Consider the following 25,904-nt stretch of genomic DNA (forward strand, 5'->3'; position numbering starts at 1 on the left):
GAGAATGAGTCCTGATGAATTTGGTGATTCTCTGATGTTTCATCTCTTGTGCAAATATCCTGTTCATGACAAGATACTAATGATCAGGTTCTCTCGAGCATCAGATGAAATTAGAGATTAATGGAAGCATGCTAACATAGTCGAGATCAGCAATGCTGAAGTGCTAAATGTGCAAATTAGCACCGATAGATTCTAGATTTTATTTGTGTTGTTTTGTTTTTCACATTCGTTCCTCTGCCTCCTTCCAGAATGAAAACCCAGTAGATCCAGAGGAGGACATGGAGCTGACTCTGGAGGAAGGAGGCTTCCATCCAAACCCCCGAGCCTCCTCCTGCTCCCTCAGTTCCTCTCACCTCTCGGGCTATTATCGCCTTTGCCGGGGCGCAGGAGGAGGAGGAGGAGGAGGAGGAGGAGGAGGAGTAACTGTTGGTCTGGCCTGCCCAGCAGAAGTAGCAGGTAGAGAAGCTGCAGTTGTTGACGTGGACGTGGAGGAGGAAGAGGATGAGGATGGAGAGGAAGGAGAGAGAGGAGAGAAGGAGGACAGAGACCCACCTGTACCCCCTCCTCCTCTGCTGAGCCTGGCTCCTCTGCTGTCCAACAGCCAGGAGCTGGACAGCGGAGTGGGCCGGACCGACGACAGCACCCGCTACGAGGAGTGGTCCGAACACGACCTGCTGGGTGATCAGACGAGTGCCTGTAACACCAACACCACCAACACACCGGGCAGCACCAGGAAGTTCAGACCAGGACCCAGCCCCAGGTAGGACAGGGGGACTCAGGGTCGGTACAAAAGGCAGATACTGAATCCAACAGCGTCAGTTGCGTACCATCCATGAAAGTACCATGAAAGAACGTTTTTATACTGAATTCAGCCAAGAACAAATACTGAGAAGAACTTTGATGCTAATGACCCGTAATATTCAGTTTTAGTATACGACAGCCAACCCTCTATGTTTCCTGTACCCAGGCCGAGTCCTAGACCCAGCCCGGGCCTCGGCCCCAGTCCTGGGCACGGCAGAGGAGACACCACCCCTCCTTTCCTCCACCTGCGAGACCTCCAGCTCAGCTCAGACTCCCTCCCTGGTCTGGACTGGGCAGCTGGAGGAGGTACAGGAGGAGCAGCGTACAGCCCCCACCACCATCACCACCACAAGGTACATAACGTTTAGATCCTGTTAATTTACTCTACTTTTAGAAAAAATGAAACTATATATTTGTGAGGAAGATTTAATGTTTGGAATAATTAAAAAGGAAGCGAGGAAGTTTTGAGAGACGCACAAACACATTGTTGATTTTGAGCTTTTCACATCATCTGTTGACGAGAACAAAAATAAAATACAGCTTGACTCGTTCTTTTAAACACCTCATATGACCTGAATGACGTCCGAACTGCTTCAGCGCTGAGAAAAACCAGCGAGCCATCATCTGGAGTGTTGCACTTCAGTCGGGCTGTCAGTCGTCTCATAGCAACAAGAGCTGCGACCGGTGCTTCTGCTGTGTTTGAGTGCCTCGAGATACAAACAGAAAAGACATTATACCGGCTGAGGGAGTGGAGATCTTTTTCAAAGCTTATTTTCTCTTTCATCCAACATTCAGTTTGGTTGATGTTTGGACACTTTGCTGGTCGTTTTTAAAGAGATTTGGACTTTATAACTGGAATGCTAGCCACGCTGAGCTAAATGCTAACGTGTGGTCATAGTCAACTTATGCGATTGCTGCTTTTATGTTTTCGCTATTAACTAATGAACGTTTCCTCGGATGAAGCTGATGTGACTGATATAGGCCACGCCCATATGCTAAATGAATGATTGTGACAGGAAACTTAATATTGGGGGTTTGGTCGCTGTAATATGAAGTCTAAAAATGTCTAAGCAATGAAAAGCTTCCCTGTCCTGATGCTGGTTTCTGCCCTCTGACCTGCAGCACTACCACCACCTCCACCATCAGCCCCCTCTGACGATGATGATGCCGGGACTGACGGAGGAGGAGTGCCAGAGGTACCAGGAGCTGCTGGAGATCAAGTGCCAGTACGAGAGACATAACGAGAAACAGCAAAGAGAAGCAAAGAAAAACGAACGCGATGACGTCGAGGCAGAGGTCAAAGGGCAGGAAGAGAGAAAAGAGGCAGGGCAGGAAGCTCCTCCTTCTTCTTTGGTGGTGGACGTGAACTGCAATGCGACTCTGAGCGAGCACGAGATGGCGCTGATCGAGGAGGAGTTACGCCACCTGGAGTTCAAGTGCCGCAACATCCTCCGAGCACAGAAGATGCAGCAGCTCAGAGAGAGATGTCTGAAAGCCTGGATGATGGAGGAGGAGACGGTGGCAGCCGGGGCCGGGCGACCGGGCCCTCCTGAAGCAGGTAACCATGACAACAGCTGGCATGGGAATGTGTGGGAAAAAAATCATCCCGTCCGCTTGATTTTTTTTTTTTTTTAAGTGAGAAAACTCACCTTATTTCAGTTCATGACTTCAGACAAGTTGTGTTTTTTTGGAGGAGTTCTGCATCTTGTCACTGTGAGGTTGCTAGGCAACCAGAGACTCAGTCACAGCTCCAGGTTTTATGATAAAAAAGGCTTCAGCTGAAAGAAAATGGAGATTTAATGTGCTTTAATGTGTTTCACAGAATTACAATTACAATCTTTACAATATCCAATTATTTAAATTGTTGTCAGTATTTTATGTAATAACTATTTCTCTGTCAAAAATCTTACTTTAAAAATGAATCGTTCTTTGACCCGGTCAAAGATGAAGCTGGGAGTGAGTTGTCTCCACATGTGAGTGTGAAACTGTGTGGATTTACTTTACAGATGTTTATACAATAATTAACAAAAGTTCCTCCCTTGTAGGTCTGGATGGATGTAACGATGACGATGATAACGACCCTCATCACCACGAGCTCTCGGCCATCAACGAGCTCCCGGAGCGAGAGCGGTCCGACGACAAAGACAGCACCAGCGCCTACAACACCGGCGGAGAGAGCTGCCGAAGTACGCCATTGGTCAGCACAGAGCAGATCCCGCCTCTCCAGGAAGATGAAGACGAAGTGGGGAGACGACTGATGTCACCGCCTCCTCTCCTCCCTCTCGCTCGCCTCCCACCTCTGAACTCCCCCCTCACGCCGCGGCGTCACAGGCGGGAACGGGACAGAGAAAGACGCCACTCAAACCTCAGCTGCTCGTTCTCCCCCAGCACTTACAGGAAGTACGAAGCAGCCAATGGTAGCGTGGCAAACGGCTCAAGCTCCACCCCTTCCACACCCTCCAAGTTCAGGTCTCCGTTTGTGTTTTTACACTTCATGTTAGTTTAAACTTTGTAAAATCGTGTGACTATTTTTGTGTTAAATGATTTTTGGACATTGTGCTGTCAGGTCTCTGACCAGAGAGGCGGGATCATCTTCAAGAAGGGGTGTGGCTGATGGAGGGCGGGGCTCCAGAGGTACGCAAAACACGTGCTTCTCCAGTCGAAGCACCTCAAATGCTAACTGTGCAGCTACTACGCTGTTCACTTCTGCCTCTCTGTCTATTGTTTGTTCTCATTTTTGTACATTGATGACTCATCATTCATTCATTATCACTGCAGGTGGAGCCATCGACAGGCCCGGAGGTGGAAGTGCAGAGTCCAGTCCCTATTTCACCAGAAGGCACCACAGCCACAACAAACCATTGGAGCGCTACCAGAGCTGTATGACCCTGCCCTCCGAGGGCCTGGTGGACCCGCTGGACCGAGTGAGAGACAGAGCGAGGGCCGAGGGTGAGGAGAGAGGGATGGGCACGGGCAGCAGCGGCCCAGCCAGCCCCAGGAGTGTGAATAGCGCCCCCTGTGGTCTGGAGGACCACCGTACACGCGCCTCGCGGTTAGGACTGGCCTTACCGCTCGGGATGACACACTCATCACCGACTGCCTCACCGCAACGCATGGAGTGGAAGGTGAATGGTGTGATGATGCAGTACAGTGTTTTAAAAAGGACCCCGACCAAGTGAGAATCCCTCACGGATGTATGGAATCAAACCATTTCCTTCATCCAGCTTCGAACCTCGAGAGTCAAAGGGAGTTAGAGCCCAGTGAGCTCAAAGAAAACGTATAGGTCCGTCTCTAAATGCTAACAGCTGATTTGTCCTCTTTGTGTACAGGTAAAGATCCGGAGCGATGGCACTCGCTACGTGGCCAAGCGGCCGGTCAGAGATCGTCTCCTGAAGGCCAGAGCCATGAAGATCAGAGAGGAACGCAGCGGCATGACAACTGATGACGACGCTGCCAGTGAGATGAAACAGGTCTGCACAGCCCTCACAGCAACCGAGGAGGACAAAGCCCAGTTCGGACCAAAGATTTACGACGAGACTTAACCATTTTAGAACGCAGCCGGGGAAAGTTGCAGCAGTGTGACTGGCCCATCTCAGCTCCACTCAAGCTGACTGATCATATCTCCTGCAGCTCAGCCTGTGCTGGCGGCTGGTTTGAGAATGTAATGCAATCAGCAGCTCGCAGCAAAGCCAGCTGGTTAAGTCACTTTCCGGTCGAAGCGGCAGTTATGGACAGAGTACAGACAGGATCACTGCATCAATAGCTGTGACAGTATGACACAGACCATCCACCACACACGCTGTGTGACGCATACATCTTTTGTTTTCACTATTTCATCAATTCTAGAAATGGAAATGCAGCAAGTAAGCACTACAAACGATATCCAGCTGTAAAAAAGCCTGAAAAAATGGCAGTTAACACAAAAGTACAGAGAACTACAGAGAGTCTCTGCAATAGAGAGATGATACACCGTCTTGTTTGCTCGCACTGGTGTGAACCAGAAGGTTTTCAGCATGCTGTAGACCGGTACGTCCAGTCGTTTCAAGTTTCATCTTGTCTCGTCACAAGTCTTTGGTCTGAACAGCATTCATTTCACAATCAAGTGCAGGTTAAGGGAATGGATACCCGATGGTGTACAAAGTATTGATCATAGATGTACTTCCCTCTCTCGTTAAGACGGTCCCGAAGGATGAGGCTTTTGAGCTCTTGACTCACGTTAGCCATCATGAAGGTTTAGGAAACAAACAACTACTTAACTGAAATGTTTGTCTAATTACTTCAAACTATGTCCTCGTTCAAGGACATGCAAAAAACGTCATTTTTTGCATGTACTGGTCTGCCTGCAGTTCCCACAGTGTGAGAGTAACTAAGAGAGAGAATAAATCTGAAATATTCTGATGTTGCAATATTTAAAACGTAATTACTCAATATTTCAGTTAAACAGTGACCAACCAGTGAACTTCACTTCTGCTACGACAGCGCTAACCACTGATCTGACTTCCTTATATTTCTCTTTATCATGACCATTCTTTACTTAACTTTACTTGTAAAAGCGCTCGTTAAAACCAGTGACGAACGTCTTCCAAACTGTTTTCCAACAGGGCCGATACTGGAGCAAAGAGGAGAGGAAGCAGCAGCTGCTGAGAGCCAGAGAATACCGACGGAGAAGAGAGTTCATGATGCAGAGCCGCCTCGACTACCTCAGAGGAGACAGGTGGAGGACAAAGTCCAGTTCTATCGACACTTTAGAAAGAAAAACAGTCTGACTGACTGAAACAGCCAATGCCGAATGGATTATGGAGTTACATCACTGAGAGAACATATGACTTTCTCATTGAGTCATTAAATATTTCAAATGTAGTTTAAGGTACCTTGATTTACACAAAGGGGTGTTGGTGGAGAACTGTGGTTATCAGGACATGTTTTATTGCTTTTAAATGATTGTTCTCATTGTGGTTTGTCACTGTCAGGAGCTCAGCGCTCACCCTGTGTTCACCACCACATCATGACATCTGAAGATTAATGTCAACAACAAAATCCTCTTACCTTCTTCTGCTGATGAGGTGCCCCGCAGTGTGTTAAAAATCCATAAAACATCCCAAAGTCAGGCTCCTCGTGAATCCAAACCAATAATCCTTCAGTCAGACTTAATTTATGGAAATCCCAAATTCTGAAACAAACAGCGAGTCATCTTGTGTCTGTTGCTGGTTGTCAAACAAAGGCTGACCCCAGTGTGCAGCCTGAAGCATTACAGGTGTTGATCAGCATCATTCCCTTCACCTGTGAGCTCAGAGAAAACCTGTGAGTGCAGGAGGAACACTGCACTTCACTGAGTTACGTGTTGTTTCTGAACTGAAGTCACCTTTTATCTGAGGCTGCAGGGTGAAATTCAAAGCGTGCTCAGAGGAGTTCACTGGTGCTGCAAACATTTTACAAGCTTTAATGTCAGAAAACCAAACCAACATTGCATAGAAAAGTTTGAGATCACTGGTTGACTGAGTTTCCCTCAGGCAGGATTCCCCGCTCACCGCTCGATTACCAAGCAATGATTACGTAACTTTGATCAAAACGAGGAGCCTGGTGGAAATAAATGGCCGCCCGATGCTGCACAGAGCTGTGAAGTTGGTTTAGCAGGATATTAAACATGTGCACGAAAAAAATGTGCACGAAAAAAATCTGCACATATTTTGTTGCAGCTGCTCGGCTTCTAACTAGAAAGATCAATAGATCACACATCAGGGAATGTTATCCTCCCTTCGCTGGCTGCAACACAAATGGTATATTGCTCAACTCCTTCTCCTTTATTTGCCAAATTGGCCTCTTAGATCATCTGAACAGAAATTACTGGCTGTCAAAGCTGCTATAAAACCCGAGATGACTGAGCTCTTCAAGCTGTCGCACCCAGTTCATAGATTGTTCTCCTCTAATCGTCGCCATCTCTAGATTTCTGTGACAACTTCATGAAACAACTGAAAATGGATTTAAGCTACCTGATTACCGTTTATTGGTTTTAAGTCCTTGTTTTTTCATATGCAATCATTAGTTGTGATGTTGTAGTTTTTGTGTAATTCTGCTGACAAGCCACACACAAACAGACACAGGTGAACTCCTTGGCGGAGACAATGAATGAGTCTTTCAGCACAGGCAGTAGGACCTACAAACTGCTGAAAGATAATATTTGTTTTATTTTGCGAGTAGAAGATATTGTGTCTCTGTAGGAATCGGTCAAAACTGGCATAAAAATAATTGACAACAAGTAGATTTCAGCAGATTCTCACATAACGGGAAGTCAGCTGAGAGCCAAGAATGAAGCTCAAAGCAGATTTAAGGCTTTGGAAAAATATTTGGCTTTAATTTGTAGTTATGCAGTTTGAACACAGAGCCCAGGAGTTCTGAAACATTTTTCATCATGAGTTATTATTAAGATAAGTTTTTATCTTCTCCGGCTCATATCATCTTTTTTAATCAATGCCAACAAGATGCTCAAAACATGTCACCATCAAAACTGTTCTGGGGCTACATACTAAAATGTGTAAAAGCTCTACATGATACTGACAGAGGTCTGAAACAGTATTGTTTTTATTATTCCAGGGACTCCTCAGCATCAACAGGGGCTGAAAACCCCCGGTCATCCCAGAACGGCCAGCTCCACCCCCGACAGGACTCCCCCAGCAACAATATCCTGTTACTGAGCCAGAAGAAGAGCATGAAGAAGAGGAATCGCCGCATCCTCGACAACTGGATCACCATCCAGGAGCTGCTGGCTCACGGCTCGAGGTCGCCGGACGGGAAGAAAATCTACAACCCTCTGCTGTCTGTGACCACGGTGTGATCTGAGGACAGAGAGGAGGAAGAAGAAGAGAAGAGAGGGAAGAAACTGACGATACAAACTGACAGAACAAAACGATGAAAGCTTCAGATTCCTGTGAGCTGGAAGGAGGATGAAACCTTTGGAGAAAAGAGGTTTAAAAGATGAACACGTTGGTGTGATCTGCCTAAAACTGTCCCCTGAACTGCCTTTGATAGCAAGTACAAGCAGAATGACAAAGGAGAGAGAGGGAGATACAAAAAGTAATGAGACGGTGGAGCGTGAGGGGAAAAAAGTGCAGCAGGAGCCCTGAAAACATCAGGACTAACCCTGGAAAACTGTGCAGAAACCTCAAACTTCTCATGTCCTTTTTTTTTTTGCAGCCAAACGGTGTCTTTATTTAACTCTTCTGCTGGCGCTGCACCGGGTCCCGATCAGGAAATGGGTCTACAATGTAAAGAAAACACTTGATATGTACCAGGTTTTCAACCACTCTTGAGTATGGTGTGAAGAGGAAACTGTCCCGTGATAGGCTGGCAGGTAATGAGACTATTCTCTGAACCAGAAGGACTCAGGTCTGAGCTCGTATTTTCTTCTGACATGTGCCAAATGGAAAAAAAATGAAATGGCATTATCTGAGACGAGTCTGCATAAAACACTTTTGACTTTAGCAAGACATTTGTGCCGATCCTGGGACTTTATGAATCTCCTTCATGAACTTCCTCTGGTTAAAGATCCACATTAACTGCAGTGTGACATGTGATGACACAGGTTCACTGCGTGCTGCACGGACACTGATACGCTCAACAGAACATGTGGATGGGATGAAAACCTTTGAGAGAAAAACTTTTGAACTTAACGTAGTTTGTTTTAATATTTAAAGAAAAAGTTTCAGAAGATTCAGGGTAAAAGTCAAAGTGGTTTAACGGACTCAAAACAATAACTGTACAGATATTTATGGCAGTGATGATTGGGCAAACGCATATTGATGAAACAACATGAAGTGGAAGATTGTACTATTGACCAACATTCAGTATTTGTACATTAAAGGACATATCCACACTTTTATATCTCCCTGTCAGATCTCATTGATCCGTGACGATCAGTCTGTTACAGGAGGTTTTTGTACTTCTCACTTGCCTTTTTATTTACAGGTGTGTCATTTGTAAACACTTTCCCAGAATGCCTTTCGAGAGTCCTGCGGGGAAACATGAACACCTGACCCACGCATTACACTTTTTATTTCTGCTCTTGTGAGAGTAGACGTGGGTCTCTTCTCTGAGGAACTCTTCCTGTATGAACACATTCTTTCAAACATTTCTTACCTTATTATATTTTAAATCATTTTAACATTAAATTTCGTTGCTTATGGACTTTTTTTTCCCTCGGCGACAGGATTGTTCACAGTGTTGGTTTGGACCTCAGAAAGCTGGTCGTGTCCAACGTTGAGTTGGACCCGTGTAAAATGAGATTAATACTGAGTTACAACATGCATGAATTAAGTATTGAACGTTGTGGATTATCGGACATAATTCTTGAATCTAAAGTGGTGTAGTGTACAGAGCCTTGTGCAGACATTTTCTGTAGTGAAAAATGTGAAAAATGCTGAGTAAATTAAATTAAAATGAAGTGAAATGTATGAAGTGCTCCCTGGTCTTTCTTTACCTCGTGTTCAGCTGTGGCAGTAAACGTGAACGCCAACAAAACAAAGAATTGTGGTGACTTTGATTTGAGACAGAGAGGCGAGGACAGTAGCAGAGAATCTGTCATGTTCGTGTCCACTCAGTGTGACGACACTGATCTGAATCCCTCCTCCTCCACTGCACTGATGAGAGAGAGAACATGTGTAATAGGCTGGATGCAGGGTTCAGAAAGACAGGGGGAAATGAGATGGTTCAGCCCAGTCGGTAACAAGCTCAGGGAGTTTGGAGAGCAGCAGGGAGGGAAGGAAGACGAGGAAGACGAGGAGGTGGGGGGCAGCAGAAAGAAGGTAATGAAGGAAGATGAGAGAACTGAACCAAAAGAGAGAAGAAAAAATGAAATGACAGGATGTAAGAAAGGCTAATTCTTCTTTGGGCACAGAGAAGAAAGAAAAACAAATGACAGAAGACAGACAGAAAGGAAAAGATGAGAGACAACATGTCGGCTGAGAGACAGCAACTGTTAGATGGAGAGAGAGAGAGGATCAGAGCTGTTTGTCTCCATCCATCACAAAGACCTAATTAATTAATTAATTAATTGATTAATTAATGTGTGCAGACAGGCCAAGACAATCACTCTGCTTTTTCTTTTATACTGTGTTGTGTTTAAGGTCCTGGAGACCCTGGTTCCTTTAACAGCTCAAATATAATACCACCTTCAGAGGTATGACTCCTCTCCTCCAGTAGAAGCTAGAAGCAACTTCTTTACTCAAGTAAAAGTAATAATAATAATAATACATTTATTTTATATAGCACTTTTCAAGTTACTCAAAGATACTTTACAGGTTAAAAAGAAGAATAATAAAAACAACACACTAAAAATGTAAAAAAGAAGAGACAAAAGTTATATATTCAAAGCTTTTTAAAGTGATGTGGTCACAGGTGCAGGTGAGCAGGTGAGCAGCAGAGTTCTGGACCTATTGGAGTTTATTCAAGAGTTTGGATGGTGTGCTGTAGTGGATGCTGCTGCAATAGTCAATTCTGGACGCGATGAAGGGTTTCTGCAGCAGAGAAGGAGAGTGATGGGCGGAGACGGGCTGTGTTTTTGAAGTGGAAGACAGCAGTTCTGGTGATGTGTTGTTGAAAGGAGAGGTTGTTGTTAAAGATGACTACGAGGTTGAGACTGTGTGGGGATGATGACCATGTCTGATTTGTCACAGTTCAGTTGGAGGAAGTTACATCGCATCCAGGATTTGATTTCACTGAGGCAGTTGGTGAGTGTGGAGTGAGTGGCAGTGGTGATGGATTTGAACATGTAGAGTTGGATGTCATCAGCGTAACAGTGGAAGCGGAGACCATGATGGTATATGATGTTGCCACAGGGGAAGCGTGAAGAGGATGAAGAGGAGTGGACCAAGCACCAAACCCTGAGGGACGCCTTGGGACAGATGTTCGGTGGAGGAGGTGCAGTTGTTGATATGTATGAACTGTTGTCTGTTTGTGAGATGTGATTTTAACCAGGAGAGGGCAGTGTTGGTGATGTTGAGGGAGGATTCAAGGAAGGAGAGAAGAATCGAGTGGTTGATGGTGTCAAAAGATGCAGTGAGGTCCAGGAGGATGAGGATGCTGAGGTGGCTGGAGTCTGCAGAGAGGAGGTCGTTAGTGACTTTAAGGAGGGCTGTTTCTGTGCTGTGTTGAGGAAGGAAGCCTGATTGAAAAGGTTCAAACAGGTCGGAGATGAGGTGGGTTTTAAGTTGAGTGGCAACAGTGCGTTTCAGTATTTTTGATCAGAAATGGAGGTTGGAGATGGTCCGGAAATTTGTCATTATGTCAGGGTTGCGTCAAGGTTTTTGAGAGTGGAGGTGACAGCAGCCTGTTTGAGTGACTGAACCAGAGCTGAAGGAGGACTTGATTATTTTTGTGACGACGGACTGGTTGGATGGGATGGGATCCAGGGCACGAGTGGGTATTTTCATTTCTGCCATGTTGGTGGACAGGTCCCTTGGAGACGCAGGGGAGAACTGAGACAGGGGCTGAGACATTGACAGGTTTCTGTCTGTTTACGTCTTCTTACGTCTTTTACATCTTTGTGTCGTCTCGCTGCGTCTGCCGTGCGTGATGTGCTCTGATAGGTTGAAATCAGTCTTGTGATGTTGGGAAGGCGGCGTGCAATGACGCCAAATAGTTCTTTTTTCGTTTTACACCAATGGGGCCTTTTCTCCCGCCTTTAGACACCTGTCCATTTTCCTCGTACGACTCACAACTAACCGATAACACAGGTTTCCCTATTTCATAATCCAAAAGGGGCTTTTACCTTTAGCTTCCTACCTACTGGGGTTCTAGGGGAATTTCGGCTCTCAACTTATCCTTAATGAAGCTGCAGCTGTGACTCTGAAACATCAGTTTTATCAAACATGATGATGTGATGCCAAACACTGAGAAGGGAAAATCAGCAAACCCTTTGACTACTTCTTGGTTTTGGCGTTGTCTGTGTTACACACTGTAGAGATCATTGGATTTTGCTGTGTTTGTGTGCTCGCTCTGCTGAGTCATATACTGAGACTTGGGGATTTTCTGGGGTGTGTTTATTCCTGAGAAGTGATTAATTTAAAAAAGAGCAGGAAACACAAGTGGACCTCCCAAGAGTATAAGTTTAAGAAAGTATAAGAAGTGAAGCAGATTTGACAGAAATCATGAAACTAAAGCAACTTCAGCGTCCTGTTTGATCAGACAGGCAGAGTGGAAGGAGTGAAGTGACAGAGATGGTTTTGTCTCCATCAGGATCAAACTCAGAATGAAGATCCACCACGTTCTGTTCTTCTGCTTCATCTCAGGTGAGGACTGATGACCTGACTGTCTCTTTAACGCAGCACCACACACTGCTTTGGGACATTTCATTTGTTAATGTGGCTAAATGTTTGATGACACTTGTTTTACAGTTGCTGCCATTTTTTGTTGTTGCTCCAGCTGATACAGAAATGATCATCTGTGTTTTGTGTTCATCTTTCCAACAGCTCTGTGTGGAGACACTGGGCTCGTCAGCGCAAAACTCAACATTTACACAGGAGCTGAGGGAGGAAGTGGTTCAATGTCGTGCTACCTGTCTGACCCTAAAAACATGAAGTTCTTCTGTAAAGAAGAATGTAAAGCAGAAGATATTCTCGTTAAAACAGAAGATGTCAGAGCTCAGAATGGCAGATTCAGCACTGAATATAAAGTAGAGTCTTCTGGAAGAGGAGTTCTGACTGTGACCATCACAGATCTGACCAAGTCTGATGCAGGACGGTACAGGTGTGGTTTGGGCACAGATTTGGTTCCAGACTCATACTCGGACTTTGAGATCAGAATTTCTAATGGTGAGTTTCTACTGAAAGTCTTTAAACCTGATTTATTTAGTGAATTCAACGATGTAGGAATATTTCTTTTATCTAGATATGAAAACAATAGAATATATTGTTATATATTTAAAAAAAGGATTTGATGATTTATAAAAATACTGAGATCAGACTGCAGCATTTCACAGACAGTAACTGTTGACTGTTTCTCTTTTCAACAGAACTGCCGGGTGGAAACACTCGTTTTTTCCGTACAGATACTGAAGGAGAGAATATCACAATGGGATGCCTCGATACAGTTCAGAGTAAACAGAAGTTCCTGTGTAAGGACAAATGTGAAACAGAAGAGGACATTATCATTGAAACTGATGCCAACAGAGCTCAGAGTGGCAGACACAGCATTGAATATAAAGAAGGATCTATATTTGGATTGTATGTGACCATCACAAATGCAAGCAAATCGGACACAGGATGGTATAAGTGTGGCTACGGCAGAGCTTTGTCTCCAGATTCATCCTACCCATTCCCGATCCTTGTCATTCCTGGTGAGTGTTTATTAAAATCACATGAATATGTTGCTTTATATAATTCATTCCTCCAAAAGTGATCATGAAAAACATCTTTGCTTCCTTTGCCATTTTATTTATTCTGCAAAAATGTGTTTTTAAATGACCTGACAACAGCAGAAATTAAAATATGACCAGAACATGTTTATATTTAGCATGTAGAAAAAACAATAAGTAATTGGTTTAAAACCAAAAATAAAGTTAAAAGCATCACAAATACACAAAGAAAACTACTGCCTGTTTGACCTGCTGATAGAGAGATGACAGGGAATGAGAAGAGGTGGACGTGAACCTTCAGCCACAATATCAACTCTAGCAGTACAGTTCAATTATCCGCAGTGTATGTTCACATTCAATATGTGGAAGGTCACATTAATACTTTTTTTGAGTGTTGTTGGAAAAATACCATAATATGGATGACTGTTATTTTCATGTAAATGCTCTACATATTTCAGGTTTATACACAAAAGTGTCCTCTGTGGTTTTATTAATTTTAGGTGATATGAAGCCGCCCCACTCTTTTTGCATTGTTTTATTTTATCTTTATCTTATTTAGATGAAGTTAGAGGTACTTTCTTAGTTTTCAGTAAAACTTCATCATATCAGTAAAATCAAATCATCAGAATTAGCTGAACCATAAATTAACAAACATTATAACCATATGTTCAGTATGTTCGTTGTGTATGATTTATGCCTTTAATTATGACACTTACTGGTTTTCATACCTGACTGATTGTCTTGTATTCCTACATTTTGTTATATTCGTATATATTTACACTAATTCACACATGGTGGATTTCTCTGCATCAGTATCTATTCAGTATCTTATTATTTCATTGTCTTTTCATTGTCCACAGATCCGTCCAAACCAAACCAGACTCCTCCACCTTTTTCAACATCAGTCCCATCAGCCTCCACACCAACAACGCAGAGTTTAAACCTCAGTTCAGGAAGTTTCACCACCTTGTCGTCTTTTCCTAAAACCTCCAACCAGCCGTCAGCTGCAGGTACGGTTCATTAAAATCGCTGACCATCAAACTCCACCTCCATCTCACCTTAAATTTCACAACACAGGTGTTTTCTTCACAGTAGTGCAAAGAGTGAGAGGAAGTTTGATGACATAACACTCACCAGGTTTTATGCATCATGCAAACTAAATGAGACACATTTTCTTACAACAAGGAAATACATTGCAATCATTTTCCTTCTTTTTGGACCCTGTGTACACTTCCTGTCTCTCTCTCCGCATTATCTCCCTCTCTCCCTCACCCAGGTTATGTCTTGCCTCTGGTTGTTTTGCTGTTGGTTGTTTTTCTGCTGATCCTCTACATATACTGTAGAGGAGTTCAGTAAAATCTATCATTAAGAAATGGAAGGAATATGGCACATGTGTAAATATGCCTGAGCTTCCCTTACCAGTGTTTCTATCTCCCAGGTGGCTGCCCCAACAATCCAGTGTTGTGCCCACTTCACACGGGGCACCATTATGTGGTGCTTCATGCAACAGTAAAAGGGAGTTTTGGGTTAAATTTGGCTATCAATAATAATTAATGATTATCAGGAATAATTATTAATTATGATTAATAATAAGATCAAATTTACATTAGGTGATAATTTAATTTTAGGTGATATAAAGCTGCCCCACTCTTTTTGCATTGTTTTATTTTATCTTTATTTTATTTAGATGCCACAAACCAGTACTCCAAGAACCACAGGGCAGAAAAGATCTCACAGTTATGTCAGGAACTTCGACTCTTGACGAGGCAGTTCAAGCGAGCAAGCGAGGACGAGAAGCCAGGATTGGCAGAACTACGGGGTGTCCTTAGGAAGAAGCTACTGACCCTCCGTCGAGCAGAGTGGCACAGGAGGCGGGCTAAAGAGAGAGCCAAGAGACGTGTTGCCTTTCTAGCAAACCCGTTCAGGTTTACTAAACAGCTGCTAGGCCAGGAGCGAAGCGGCCACCTCACATGCTCAAAGGAGGAGGTAGACTCCTATCTCCACAACACCTACAGCGATGCAGCCCGGGAGGAATACCTAGGCGAATGCAGAGGCCTGATCAATCCACCTACTCCAACCACTGTCCTTAACACCAAAGTACCCAGTTGGAAAGAAATCCAAACTGTCATCAAGGCTGCTAGATCCAGCTCAGCACCTGGACCCAATGGTGTACCTTACCTGGTGTATAAAAGGTGCCCCAAGCTCCTGCAGCGTCTGTGGAGGATCCTGAGGGTGATCTGGAGGAGGGGGAGGTTGCCCAACAATGGAGATCCGCGGAAGGGGTGTGGGTTCCAAAGGATGAGAAGACAACCACCATCGAGCAGTTTAGGACCATCTCACTGCTTAATGTCGAGGGGGAGATATTCTTCAGTATCCTTTCCCATCGGCTGTCAGACTACCTCCAAAAAACCAGTACATCGACACCTCTGTGCAAAAGGGGGGGATCCCAGGGGTTCCAGGGTGCCTTGAACTCAGTGGAGTGGTAACACAACTGATCAGAGAGGCCCGTGAAGGGAAAGGAGACCTGGCTGTACTATGGCTGGACCAAGCCAATGCGTATGGCTCCATACCCCACAAGCTAGTGGAGGTGGCATTGGAGAGGCACCACGTCTAGAGCAACATCAAAGTCCTCATCACGGATTATTATAACAGCTTTAATCTGAGGTTCACTTCCGGCACAGTTACATCAGAGCATCATCGACTGGAGAAAGGGATCATCACTGGATGCACTGTTTCAGTGATACTCTTTGCCCTGGCCATGAACATGCTGGTCAAGTCTGCCGAGCCGGAATGCAGAGGCCCCAAAACCAAGTCCGGAATCCGTCAGCCCCCCATCAGAGCATTCATGGACGATCTGACAGTAACAACAGTGTCAGTTCCTGGATGCAGATGGATCCTCCAGGGCTTGGAGAGACTAACCATCTGGGCTCGGATGCGCTTCAAGCCAGAAAAATCTGGTCCTGAAGAGAGGGAAGGTGATCAACTGGTTCCACTTCTCTCTAGGAGGTACCCGCATACCATCAGTCACAGAGAAACCTGTGAAGAGCCACGGAAAAACCTTTGACTGCTCCCTAAAGGATGCCGCTTCCATCAGGGCAACCAATGAACAACTGGAGAGTTGGCTGACAACAGTCAACAAGACAGGTCTTCCGGGGAAATTCAAGGCGTGGTTATACCAGCATGGCATCCTGCCTAGAATACTGTGGCCATTGCTGGTATACGAATTTCCGTTGGTTGGGCTTACCTGAAGGCCCAAGCAGCTTCGCCCTCTACGGTAACAAGAACAAGCTGACGCTCCCCATCAACAGCCTTACTGAGGAGTTAATGGTTACCAGAGCAAGGGAGGTCCTGCAATACAGGGAATCCAAGGACCTGAAAGTATCTCAAACAGGCATTGAGGTGAGGACTGGCAGAAAGTGGAGGGCACAGGAGGCCGTGGACCAGGCAGAATCACGGCTGCATCACAAAGAGCTTGTGGGATCAGTGGCAACTGGCCATGCAGGTCTGGGAACAATTCCGACAACCCACTACAACAAACTTGAGAGCAAGGAAAGGCGGGACCTGGTTCAACACGAAGTGAGGGCTGGGGTCGAGGAACAGCGTGCAAGCCAGACGGTGGGATTGAGACAACAGGGCGCATGGACCAGATGGGAAGAAGCCATGAATAGGAAGATCTCGTGGCCTGAGTTGTGGAAGGCAGAACCCTACCGCATCAAATTCCTCATTCAGTCTGTCTATGATGTCCTGCCCAGCCCGTCGAACCTCTTCTGTTGGGGCAAGGTTGATACTCCAGCGTGTCCCTTGTGCCAAGGAAGAGGAACTCTGGAGCACATCCTCAGCAGCTGTCCTAAAGCACTTGGAGATGGTCGCTATCGCTGGCGCCATGACCAGGTGCTGAAGGTGGTTGCCGAGTCCATCAACACAGCTATTGACCAGAATAAGCACTTGCAACCATCGAGACATGAAATTTCTTTTGTGCGAGCTGGAGAACAACTACCCTCCCGACCGAAAGCCCAAACAGGCCTTCTGGGAGCAGCGAAGGACTGGCAGCTAAGGGTGGACCTGGGAAAACAGCTTTGTTTCCCTGAAAACATCATGGAAACCAGCCTCAGACCAGACATCGTCCTGCTCTCAGAGTCATCCAAGCAGGTCATTTTGTTGGAACTAATGGCGCCCTGGGAGGAGAGGATGGAGGAAGCCAGTGAGAGGAAGAGAGAGAAATACGCAGAGCTGGTGGAGGAGTGCCGCAGACGGGGATGGCGTGCGAGGTGCTTTCCCGTTGAAGTTGGAGGAAGGGGCTTTGCAGGAAAGTCACTCTGTAAGGCCTACAGCCTCCTGGGCATCACCGGAGCACGCAAAAGAAAAGCCATCAGTGCAGCATCCGAGGCTGCAGAGAGAGCCTCACGATGGCTGTGGATCAGGAGGGTCAAGCAGTGGGCTACAGCTTCTCGGACACAGGCCGGGAACTGATTACTCCCGGTCGGGTCACCTGGGTGAGGGGGTCTGAAGTTGAAAGACCCGAAACCCCCTGTGACCCCAGGTACTATCACTGAGGATGTGTCCAAGAAACTGCATCATAAGATGTATGTAGCAACCAGATGAAGTGAGAGATTTTCAGTAAAACTTCATCGTATCAGTAAAATCAAATCATCAGAACTAGCTGAACCATAAATTAACAAACATTATAAACATATGTCCAGTATGTTCGTTGTGTATGATTTATGCTTTTAATTATGATACTTACTGGTTTTCACATCTGACTGATTGTCTTATATTCCTACATTTTGTTATATTTGTATATATTTACACTCATTCATACATGGTGGATTTCTCTGCATCAGTATCTATTCAGCATCTTATTATTTCATTGTCTTTTCATTGTCCACAGATCTGTCCAAACCAAACCAGACTCCTCCACCTTTTTCAACATCAGTCCCATCAGCCTCAACACCAACAACGCAGAGTTTAAAACTCAGTTCAGGAAGTTTCACCACCTCGTCGTCTTTCCCTAAAATCACCAACCAGCCTTCAGCTGCAGGTACGGTTCATTAAGACTGCTGACCATCAAACTCCACCTACATCTCACCTTAAATTTTACAACACAGGTGTTTTCTTCACAGTAGTGCAAAGACTGAGAGGAAGTTTAATGACGTAACACTCACCAGGTTTTATGCATCATGCAAACTACATGAGACACATTTTCTTACAACAAGGAAATAAATTACAATCATTTTCCTTCTTTGTGGACCCTGTGTACACTTCCTGTCTCTCTCTCTCCAGTCTGCTCCAGTGTCCCTCACCCAGGTTACATCTGGGGTCTGGTTTTTCCACTGGTGGTTGTTTTTCTGCTGATCCTTTACATATGGAAGATGAGGAGGGACTTCAAGTCAAGCAGCAGAAACACAGAGGTGATTTTCTCCGACTCCAGACGCCGTCCTTGACAGTTTCTACCACTGCACTATAAAACCATTGGAAAGAGATTAAAATTTCACTGTAGATTAAACAGAAAATCTGGGGTTGCTCAACTGTTTCTGACACAATTGCTTCTCGACTTCACACAGAAGTAGAATAAAGCAGGCGTTGATTTTGCCAACTGAAACACTGTCTTTGTATTTAGTACAGGTGGATGTATGCTGCCCTCTGCTGGACAACAAGTAAAATAAATTAATCTCATTTTGTTTTTTTAGTTGTGATTTGGTCTTAATGTAGCATGGACGTTAAATTCATAATGAAGACCCATTTATTTGGAAAATAAACACACAAAGATTTGAAAAATCAGAATCAGAATCAGAATCAGAATACTTTATTAATCCCCGGGGGGAAATTGTTTTGGAAAAAGGTTTTGTTCCTATGGGATGAACAAGACTCAGCCAAAGACACAAATCAAGCACAAAAAGACATTTAAAAATGATTTATGAACATAAAGAGAACTAAAAAACCAAGACACTAACTCAGGACAACCGAAAAGACACTGAGCTAAAACACAACAGAACAAAAGCCCAGGCCTTCAAGTTAATGTGAACTTTCCATTTTCCTGTTGGATTCATTTTCAATCAATCAATCATCTTTATTTGTTTAACGCCAATTCACAACAAAGGTCAATTCATGACACTTTCCAAACTGAGCAGGTTTAGACCATACTCCTCGATTCATTATTCTACATTTCCCCCATGAGCAAGTACCTGGCGAGAAATAACTGCCTGCAGGCAGAGCAGAACCGGACTCAATGGTACCTACGAGATCCCTTTTAAAATAAGAAACATGAAAAAGAGCCTTAACTCAACATTTAATGGCAGCTGTGCTCTTCAACTCTTCACAAAAGGCTAAAACCTGCAGATCCAAAAGACCAAAAGTCATCATCCCCATCAGTTGATGATCTACGTGCAAGACGTGTAAATTAAGCAGCAGCACTGTATAACAAAGTGAAGCTGATTAGGCCCAGAATCATACAATATGACCAGATAAAGATGTTTTTATCTTTGCAACATAACGGACAACCAGTCCAAAGTTTATGTCAAGTCATTTTAATTTATACAGCACCAAACCATAGCAGAAGGTCTCTGAGGGCATTTTCAAAACAGCATCCCGAACTGGCTCACACACTGTGGATGTTCTGTTCCTGTGACCTTACAAAATAATGTTACGCATTGATGATGTGTTTACTCGTAATATTCAGAGTCACGCAGGTTATCTCTACTGTTGGTAGTCTGCTAGTTAGCTTGGCCCCCAAGATTTGTCTATCACACATTATCTGGTCTGTTGCAATGCCTACTGCTGTACAACAGCTGTGATGTCATTTCCTGTCACCTTGGTAAAGTTGTTGATCTTATTTTCAGATCCCTTTCACCTGTAAGGATTTGGCTCCAGCCTCCACATGTGAAGACTCCACCGTCAAAACCTGCAGTGATTAGGAGCAAACCTGCACCACTCACTCATACAGCACTCAGATTATCTGTAGATTCTGGATCTGTATTTGTTACTAACATGTCACTAATGTGTTGATCTGTTACTTCAATAAAAGTACTAATACCACACTGTAAATATACTCTGTTAAAAGTCCTGCAATTAAAATGTTACTGCAGTAAAAGTATGTAAGAATAATCAGGAAAAATGTGCTTAAAGTATGAAAAGTAAAAGTACTCAGTGTAGTAAAATGTTTCATTCTGGATTAATCTGCTGATTATTGTTGTTGATTAATCATTCAGAAAAGTGAGAAATGTGGTGACAATGAGCCAGAGCCCAAAGTGACACCTTCATACTGTTTGTTTTGACCAACAAACAGTCTAAACCTCAACATTATTACAAATACATCAAAGTGAATACAATTGTTTAAAGGAAAAGCATCAAATCGTCACATTTGTGAAGTTGGAGCCATGAAATGTTTTTACATGAAAAAGGACCAGAGTGATGTAGTGTAATATAACCATAAGTAAGTAGTTAGTGGTTAATGACACCTGGTAATAAGTACCGAGAAGTTAAAGAAGCTAATCAAAATGTGAAGGAATCATAAATGAATGGTTAAAACATGTATTACTCTGCACTAGTGGATTGAACATGCACCTATTGATCGGATTGATGATTAAACTACTGTATTGTGTTAACTTGGAGTGAAATGTAACTACAAATGTAAGAATGAAATCATGTAACCAAATATACCACACTTTTATTATTGAATGATCAAAGCTAATGGGATATATTCAGAGGGAAACTTGTTTTTAAAAAAGCTCAGGCCAGAGTCACTAAGAGCTGATGGTGTGTTCTGAGGAAAGTACCTGGTTTTTAAATGACCAGACTCAGAGAGTAGAAGCTATTGGTGTCAGGAACGGCAGGGCACGGACAGGTGCATCGGAAAAATACCCGTGTCAGCAGAAGTGAGGAAGAGTAAGGATTGGTTGAGAACAAGAGGCCATGGGAGGACACTCCCAGTTTTTAGGCCTAAAAGAAGACATCAAATGTATTCGATCAGATCAGTTGTTCATGGACATTGTCTGTGTTTGATCTCAGCTCTTACTGCCGGCAATAAAAGCTTCACTGCACTCAGCTTTGAGGACTTCTGGTGATTTTTGACTCCTGCTTTTTGGAAAACCTTCTGAACATCCAAGACTGAAGAAAAGTCGTTGACTCACTGATTCATCAATTGTTTAATTAATAAAGTGGTGGATGTAACATAACTCTATAACATACTGTACGTTTGTACTTCTGTGAAAAAATGAGAGTTTAAATAAATCATGATTTCAGTCTGTGAGATAATGTAAAGTTAGTAACCTCAAGGAAATACAGAGAAGTTCACGAGTTTAAGTTTCATTCTGATGCTCAAACGTTCTCGTGTCTCTTCCTCTTTTTCTCTGTCAGTCTCAGGAGGACAGTGAAGAGAGAACATGTCTGAACCAAAGCTGACGTGATTCATGAGCAGACAGATAGCAGACCCTCTGCCTGACTTCATACACCACTGTGCAAACTAATGGGGTGTTATATGTTCAGCAAAAACGTTTTTTATATGACTCTAACAGTGTCATATGAAGAGTCTAACATGGTGCACATTAGGCTTCACACTTTGGCAGACGTGATGTTGAGGGAGGATTGTTGATGGAGTGGTTGATGGTGTCAAAAGCTGCAGTGAGGTCCAGGAGGATGAGGATGCTGAGGTGGCTGGAGTCTGCAGAGAGGAGGAGGTCGTTAGTGACTTTAAGGAGGGCTGTTTCTGTGCTGTGTTGAGGACAGATACCTGCTTGAAAAGGTTCAAACAGGTCGGTGGAGATGAGGTGGGTTTTAAGTTGTGCACCGATAGGTTGAAATCAGTCTTGCGATGAAGGCGGCGTGCGATGACGCCAAATAAAAATAATCCATAATTCTTTTTTCATTTTACACCAATGGGGCCTTTTCTCCCGCCTTTAGACACCAGTCCATCTTCCTCATATGACTCACAATTAACCGATAACATGGGTTTCCCTATTTCATAATCCAAAAGGGGCTTTTACCTTCATCTTCCTACCTCCTGGGGTTCTAATTTCAGCTCACAACTCTTTATCCTTAATTTGGCATAAACAAAGTAATTTGTCAACATTATCTCTGGAACAGACACAGGAAACATCCAGCGGAGTCACTCTAAGTGCTACTAACTGGCGCCAGGCCTTACTTAATATCCTGTTTTGCACAATACCTAAGCCTATTATTTAGGAATAATAGGAATGTGTGTGTGTGGTTTTATCTGCAGCAAATATAATAAGAATATACATGTAATTTAATGTGACCTGTATTTGATAATAAGTCTATAATATAGAAAAATAAATTATTCACTACACCCTCAAATGCATCAAACTAAAGTAATGAGCATGTTGTGAGGAGGAGAAGGTTCAGATATTCGTGATCAGATGTAGAGGGAAAGTCAAAAGAGTCAGAAAAATAAATACTCAAGTAAAATACACACAAGAAGAAGTATTTGTACTTCATTACTTCCCACCTCTGATGCCTTTTCCCGTTTTTTGAGAATTGCCATTGACTTTGATCAGAGGATCCTTCAGGAGTCTGTTTCAGAAAATTACACATTCTGTTTGAGGCATCAGTGACTCAATCTTTGGGGAAACCGGAGGGTGGCCGGTTCAACTCAGAAAGAAAATATTTGATGGGGGACAAAATAACATTGATTATGCTAAAGCTAAGACATAAAGGCCATTGCTATTATTGATGCGATGGCACAGGGTCTGTAAAACTGAAATAATGACATGAAGCAAAACCAGAGAAGAGAGAGAAAACGTGAAGTTGTAGCTGTCATTCTGAAACATCAGTTTTATGAAACATGATGATGTGATGGTGGGATTTACTGACAGATATGGAAAATGTATATGTAGAAGTATGTTTTTATTAGTGTTTAGTCACCTTACAAAGGGAGCAGCTTCTCTTTCAGTCCACCATGTTTCTACAGCAGCCCCGAACACACAAACTAAACACTGACACCAGAGAGGTCCTGTCATTTTTTGTGCTCTTAAATCCTTCACAAATGGAGTAATTATAACTGAGGTTCAGGAACTGGACCACGCCACTCCTCCTCGCTGATCCGCCACCCAGGCCCAGCCAATCAAACCACCTGCGTCTCGTCAACCTAACCACCTGTGCCGCATTAACCCGATCACCTACGTCACCCTGATTCAATCACCTGCGAAATCTATATATGTAAGCCTAACCATTTCTCTCCCGTTCATCTCAAGTTCTTACAACCCTCCCCCCAGACCTTCTCCTTCTCCACTATAATCTCTCACAGGATCATCGGCAGCCCAGCCTTCGACATCGCCATCACATGGCAAGTGCGCCCATTGAGACGTAGCCCCATTCTGAGTCTCAACCTCCCCGGTTCCTAGACGGTCCAGCCAATCCACAATCCTACTCAAACCTCCCTTCCTTCATCCAACAACCCCGACCCCTCTTTCCTATCCTCCCAAATCTTCAAATTTAAATACACCACCTTAACATTAACATGTGGCGTGGTCTTGTTAGTGAATGGACTGTTAACAGCCTAAACAACTAAAAGTATCTAAACTTTCTAAAGGACACTATAGAAATGTAGGTACACATATATAATCCAATGCGATCCAATACAACAGCTCTGCTATCATTTCTACCTTCACAAAGTTGAGTTCAGTTTTTGGTGACATGTCTGATAGGCCAGCTTCTTTAATCCTCAGCGTTTTCACAGGACATGATATTAACTTATCAGTAGATCTTTTTCCTTCCTTATTCCTGAGAAGTGATGCATTTAATAAAGAGCAGGAAACACAAGTGGACCTCCCGAAAGTATAAATAGAAAGTATAAGTGAAGCAGATTTGACAGAAATGATGAGACTAAAGCAACTTCAGCTTCCTGTTTGATCACACAGGCAGAGTGGAAGGAGTGAAGTGACAGAGACGGTTTTGTCTCCATCAGGATCAAACTCAGAATGAAGATCCACCACGTTCTGTTCTTCTGCTTCATCTCAGGTGAGGACTGGTGACCTGACTGTCTCTTTAACGCAGCACCACACACTGCTTTGGGACATTTCATTTGTTAATGTGGCTAAATGTTTGATGACACGTCTTTTACAGTTGCTGCCATTTTTTGTTGTTGCTCCAGCTGATACAGAAATGATCATCTGTGTTCTGTGTTCATCTTTCCAACAGCTCTGTGTGGAGACACTGGGCTCGTAAGCGCAAAACTCAACATTTACACAGGAGCTGAGGGAGGAAGTGGTTCAATGTCGTGCTACCTGTCTGACCCTAAAAACATGAAGTTCTTCTGTAAAGAAGAATGTAAAGCAGAAGATATTCTCGTTAAAACAGAAGATGTCAGAGCTCAGAATGGCAGATTCAGCACTGAATACAAAGGAGAGTCTTCTGGAAGAGGAGTTCTGACTGTGAAAATCACAAATCTGACCAAGTCTGACGCAGGACGGTACAGGTGTGGTTTGGGCACAGATTTGGTTCCAGACTCATACTCGGACTTTGAGATCAGAATTTCTAACGGTGAGTTTCTGCTGAAAGTCTTTAAACCTGATTTATTTAGTGAATTCAATGATGTAGGAATATTTCTTTTATCTAGATATGAAAACAATAGAATATATAATTTATGTTTGTCTGATAAGAGATTGTAAGAAAAACCTTGTGAAGGAAAGCAGGAACATTATTTTGAAAAGGAATCAATGATTTCTAAACTTTTTAAGACATTTGTAGTTCTGGACTATATTAATAAAAGATTTAATCAGATTGTGGGAAGAATTGTAGTTGTTTATGTTGTATGAACTTTCAGACTGCAGCATTTCACAGACAGTAACTGTTGACTGTTTCTCTTTTCAACAGAACTGCCGGATGTAAACACTCGTTTTGTCCGTACAGATACTGAAGGAGAGAATATCACAATGGCATGCCTCAATGATGTTCAGAGTAAACAGAAGTTCCTGTGTAAGGACAAATGTGAAACACAAGAGGACATGATCATTGAAACTGATGCCAACAGAGCTCAGAGTGGCAGACACAGCATTGAATATAGAGAAGGATCTACATTTGGACTGTATGTGACCATCACACAGGCGAACACGTCAGACACAGGATGGTACAAGTGTGGCTACGGCAGAGCTTTGTCTCCAGATTCATCCGTGAGAGTCCCGGTCCTCGTCATTCGTGGTGAGTGTTTATTAAAATCGTCTTCTAGGGATGCATGATACATTATCGGCCTGATAATGGGAAATTCAGATTATCGGTTATCGGCAGATAATCAAATTATAGCCAATAAATAGGAACAATAATACAAAGCTAAATTTCTTTAGCCGACTTAACAAATGCAGCATTTACACACAGTACAGCGTCTATAAAAAATATTCAACCCCTTAATTGTTTTCCCATTTTATTGCTTTTATGAATGGAATCATGGTCAACATACAAAAAATATAAAAAACAAAAAAAATACAAAAAAATCTCTTTAATGTCAAATAGGTGTCTTCGAAGTAATGTAAATTAATTAGAGGTCCAGCCAATTGGTGCTAGCAGTCTCACAATTAGTGAAATGGAGATCACCTGAGAAAAGTGAAGTGCAATCCGATTGGATTTTTACACAGTTTTTCTCCAAAAAGTGATCATGAAAAACATTTTTTATTCTGCAAACTTGTTTTTTTAAATGACCTGACAACAGCAGAAATTAAAATATGACCAGAACATGTTTATATTTAGCATGTAGAAAAAACAATAAGTAATTGGTTTAAAACCAAAAATAAAGTTAAAAGCATCACAAATA

General features: G+C 43.4%; 3 protein-coding genes and 1 long non-coding RNA gene across 8 annotated transcripts in view; 3 read left to right on the forward strand and 1 right to left on the reverse strand.

Annotated features, from left to right (window-relative positions):
- LOC311265586 overlaps nt 1-6,097 on the reverse strand; it is a 31,977-nt gene extending 25,880 nt beyond the window's left edge. For all 3 annotated transcript variants that reach the window (XR_014623599.1, XR_014623600.1, XR_014623601.1), the window contains exon 1: nt 5,848-6,097. This is a non-coding gene — a long non-coding RNA (uncharacterized lncRNA). The remainder of the gene's footprint in view (nt 1-5,847) is intronic.
- The window catches only part of LOC311265585 (PDZ domain-containing protein 4-like), a 51,681-nt gene extending 42,385 nt beyond the window's left edge, over nt 1-9,296 (forward strand). For 2 of the 3 annotated variants that reach the window (XM_084367395.1, XM_084367397.1), the window contains 9 exons: nt 249-760; nt 968-1,154; nt 1,924-2,359; nt 2,847-3,270; nt 3,368-3,435; nt 3,580-3,926; nt 4,131-4,271; nt 5,403-5,515; nt 7,393-9,295. In XM_084367395.1, the coding sequence (XP_084223521.1) occupies nt 249-760; nt 968-1,154; nt 1,924-2,359; nt 2,847-3,270; nt 3,368-3,435; nt 3,580-3,926; nt 4,131-4,271; nt 5,403-5,515; nt 7,393-7,633 (2,469 nt within the window). In that variant the 3' untranslated portion in view covers nt 7,634-9,295. Of the gene's footprint in view, nt 1-248; nt 761-967; nt 1,155-1,923; nt 2,360-2,846; nt 3,271-3,367; nt 3,436-3,579; nt 3,927-4,130; nt 4,272-5,402; nt 5,516-7,392 lie in introns of all 3 variants that reach the window. The other variant, XM_084367396.1, reaches the window with a different exon arrangement.
- Nucleotides 9,297-11,994: 2,698 nt separating this feature from the next.
- LOC311265774 (polymeric immunoglobulin receptor-like) lies at nt 11,995-20,179 on the forward strand. The gene is made up of 7 exons (XM_084367757.1): nt 11,995-12,083; nt 12,264-12,605; nt 12,806-13,129; nt 14,008-14,157; nt 18,036-18,185; nt 18,428-18,555; nt 19,984-20,179. The coding sequence occupies exons 1-7, from the start codon at nt 12,044-12,046 to the stop codon at nt 20,056-20,058; spliced, it is 1,209 nt and encodes a 402-aa protein (XP_084223883.1). The 5' UTR covers nt 11,995-12,043; the 3' UTR covers nt 20,059-20,179.
- A 3,179-nt stretch (nt 20,180-23,358) lies between these two features.
- On the forward strand, nt 23,359-25,335 carry LOC311264708 (polymeric immunoglobulin receptor-like; the record flags this gene model as incomplete). Its single annotated transcript, XM_084365799.1, has 4 exons — nt 23,359-23,448; nt 24,023-24,118; nt 24,299-24,640; nt 24,974-25,335. The coding sequence occupies exons 2-4, from the start codon at nt 24,079-24,081 to the stop codon at nt 25,333-25,335; spliced, it is 744 nt and encodes a 247-aa protein (XP_084221925.1). The 5' UTR covers nt 23,359-23,448; nt 24,023-24,078.
- Between the last annotated feature and the right edge of the window lie 569 nt (nt 25,336-25,904).

The sequence above is a fragment of the Pagrus pagrus genome (genome assembly GCF_965226575.1).
Source record: "Pagrus pagrus genome assembly, chromosome: 11".
In the NCBI taxonomy this organism is placed as follows: domain Eukaryota; kingdom Metazoa; phylum Chordata; class Actinopteri; order Spariformes; family Sparidae; genus Pagrus; species Pagrus pagrus.

Coding starts and splice junctions, on each gene's coding strand:
- LOC311265774 (XM_084367757.1), top strand. CDS start 12,044: ATGAAGATCCACCACGTTCTGTTCTTCTGCTTCATCTCAG. Junction 12,606..12,805: donor TGAGATCAGAATTTCTAATG/GTGAGTTTCTAC, acceptor TCTTTTCAACAG/AACTGCCGGGTGGAAACACT. Junction 13,130..14,007: donor CCCGATCCTTGTCATTCCTG/GTGAGTGTTTAT, acceptor CATTGTCCACAG/ATCCGTCCAAACCAAACCAG.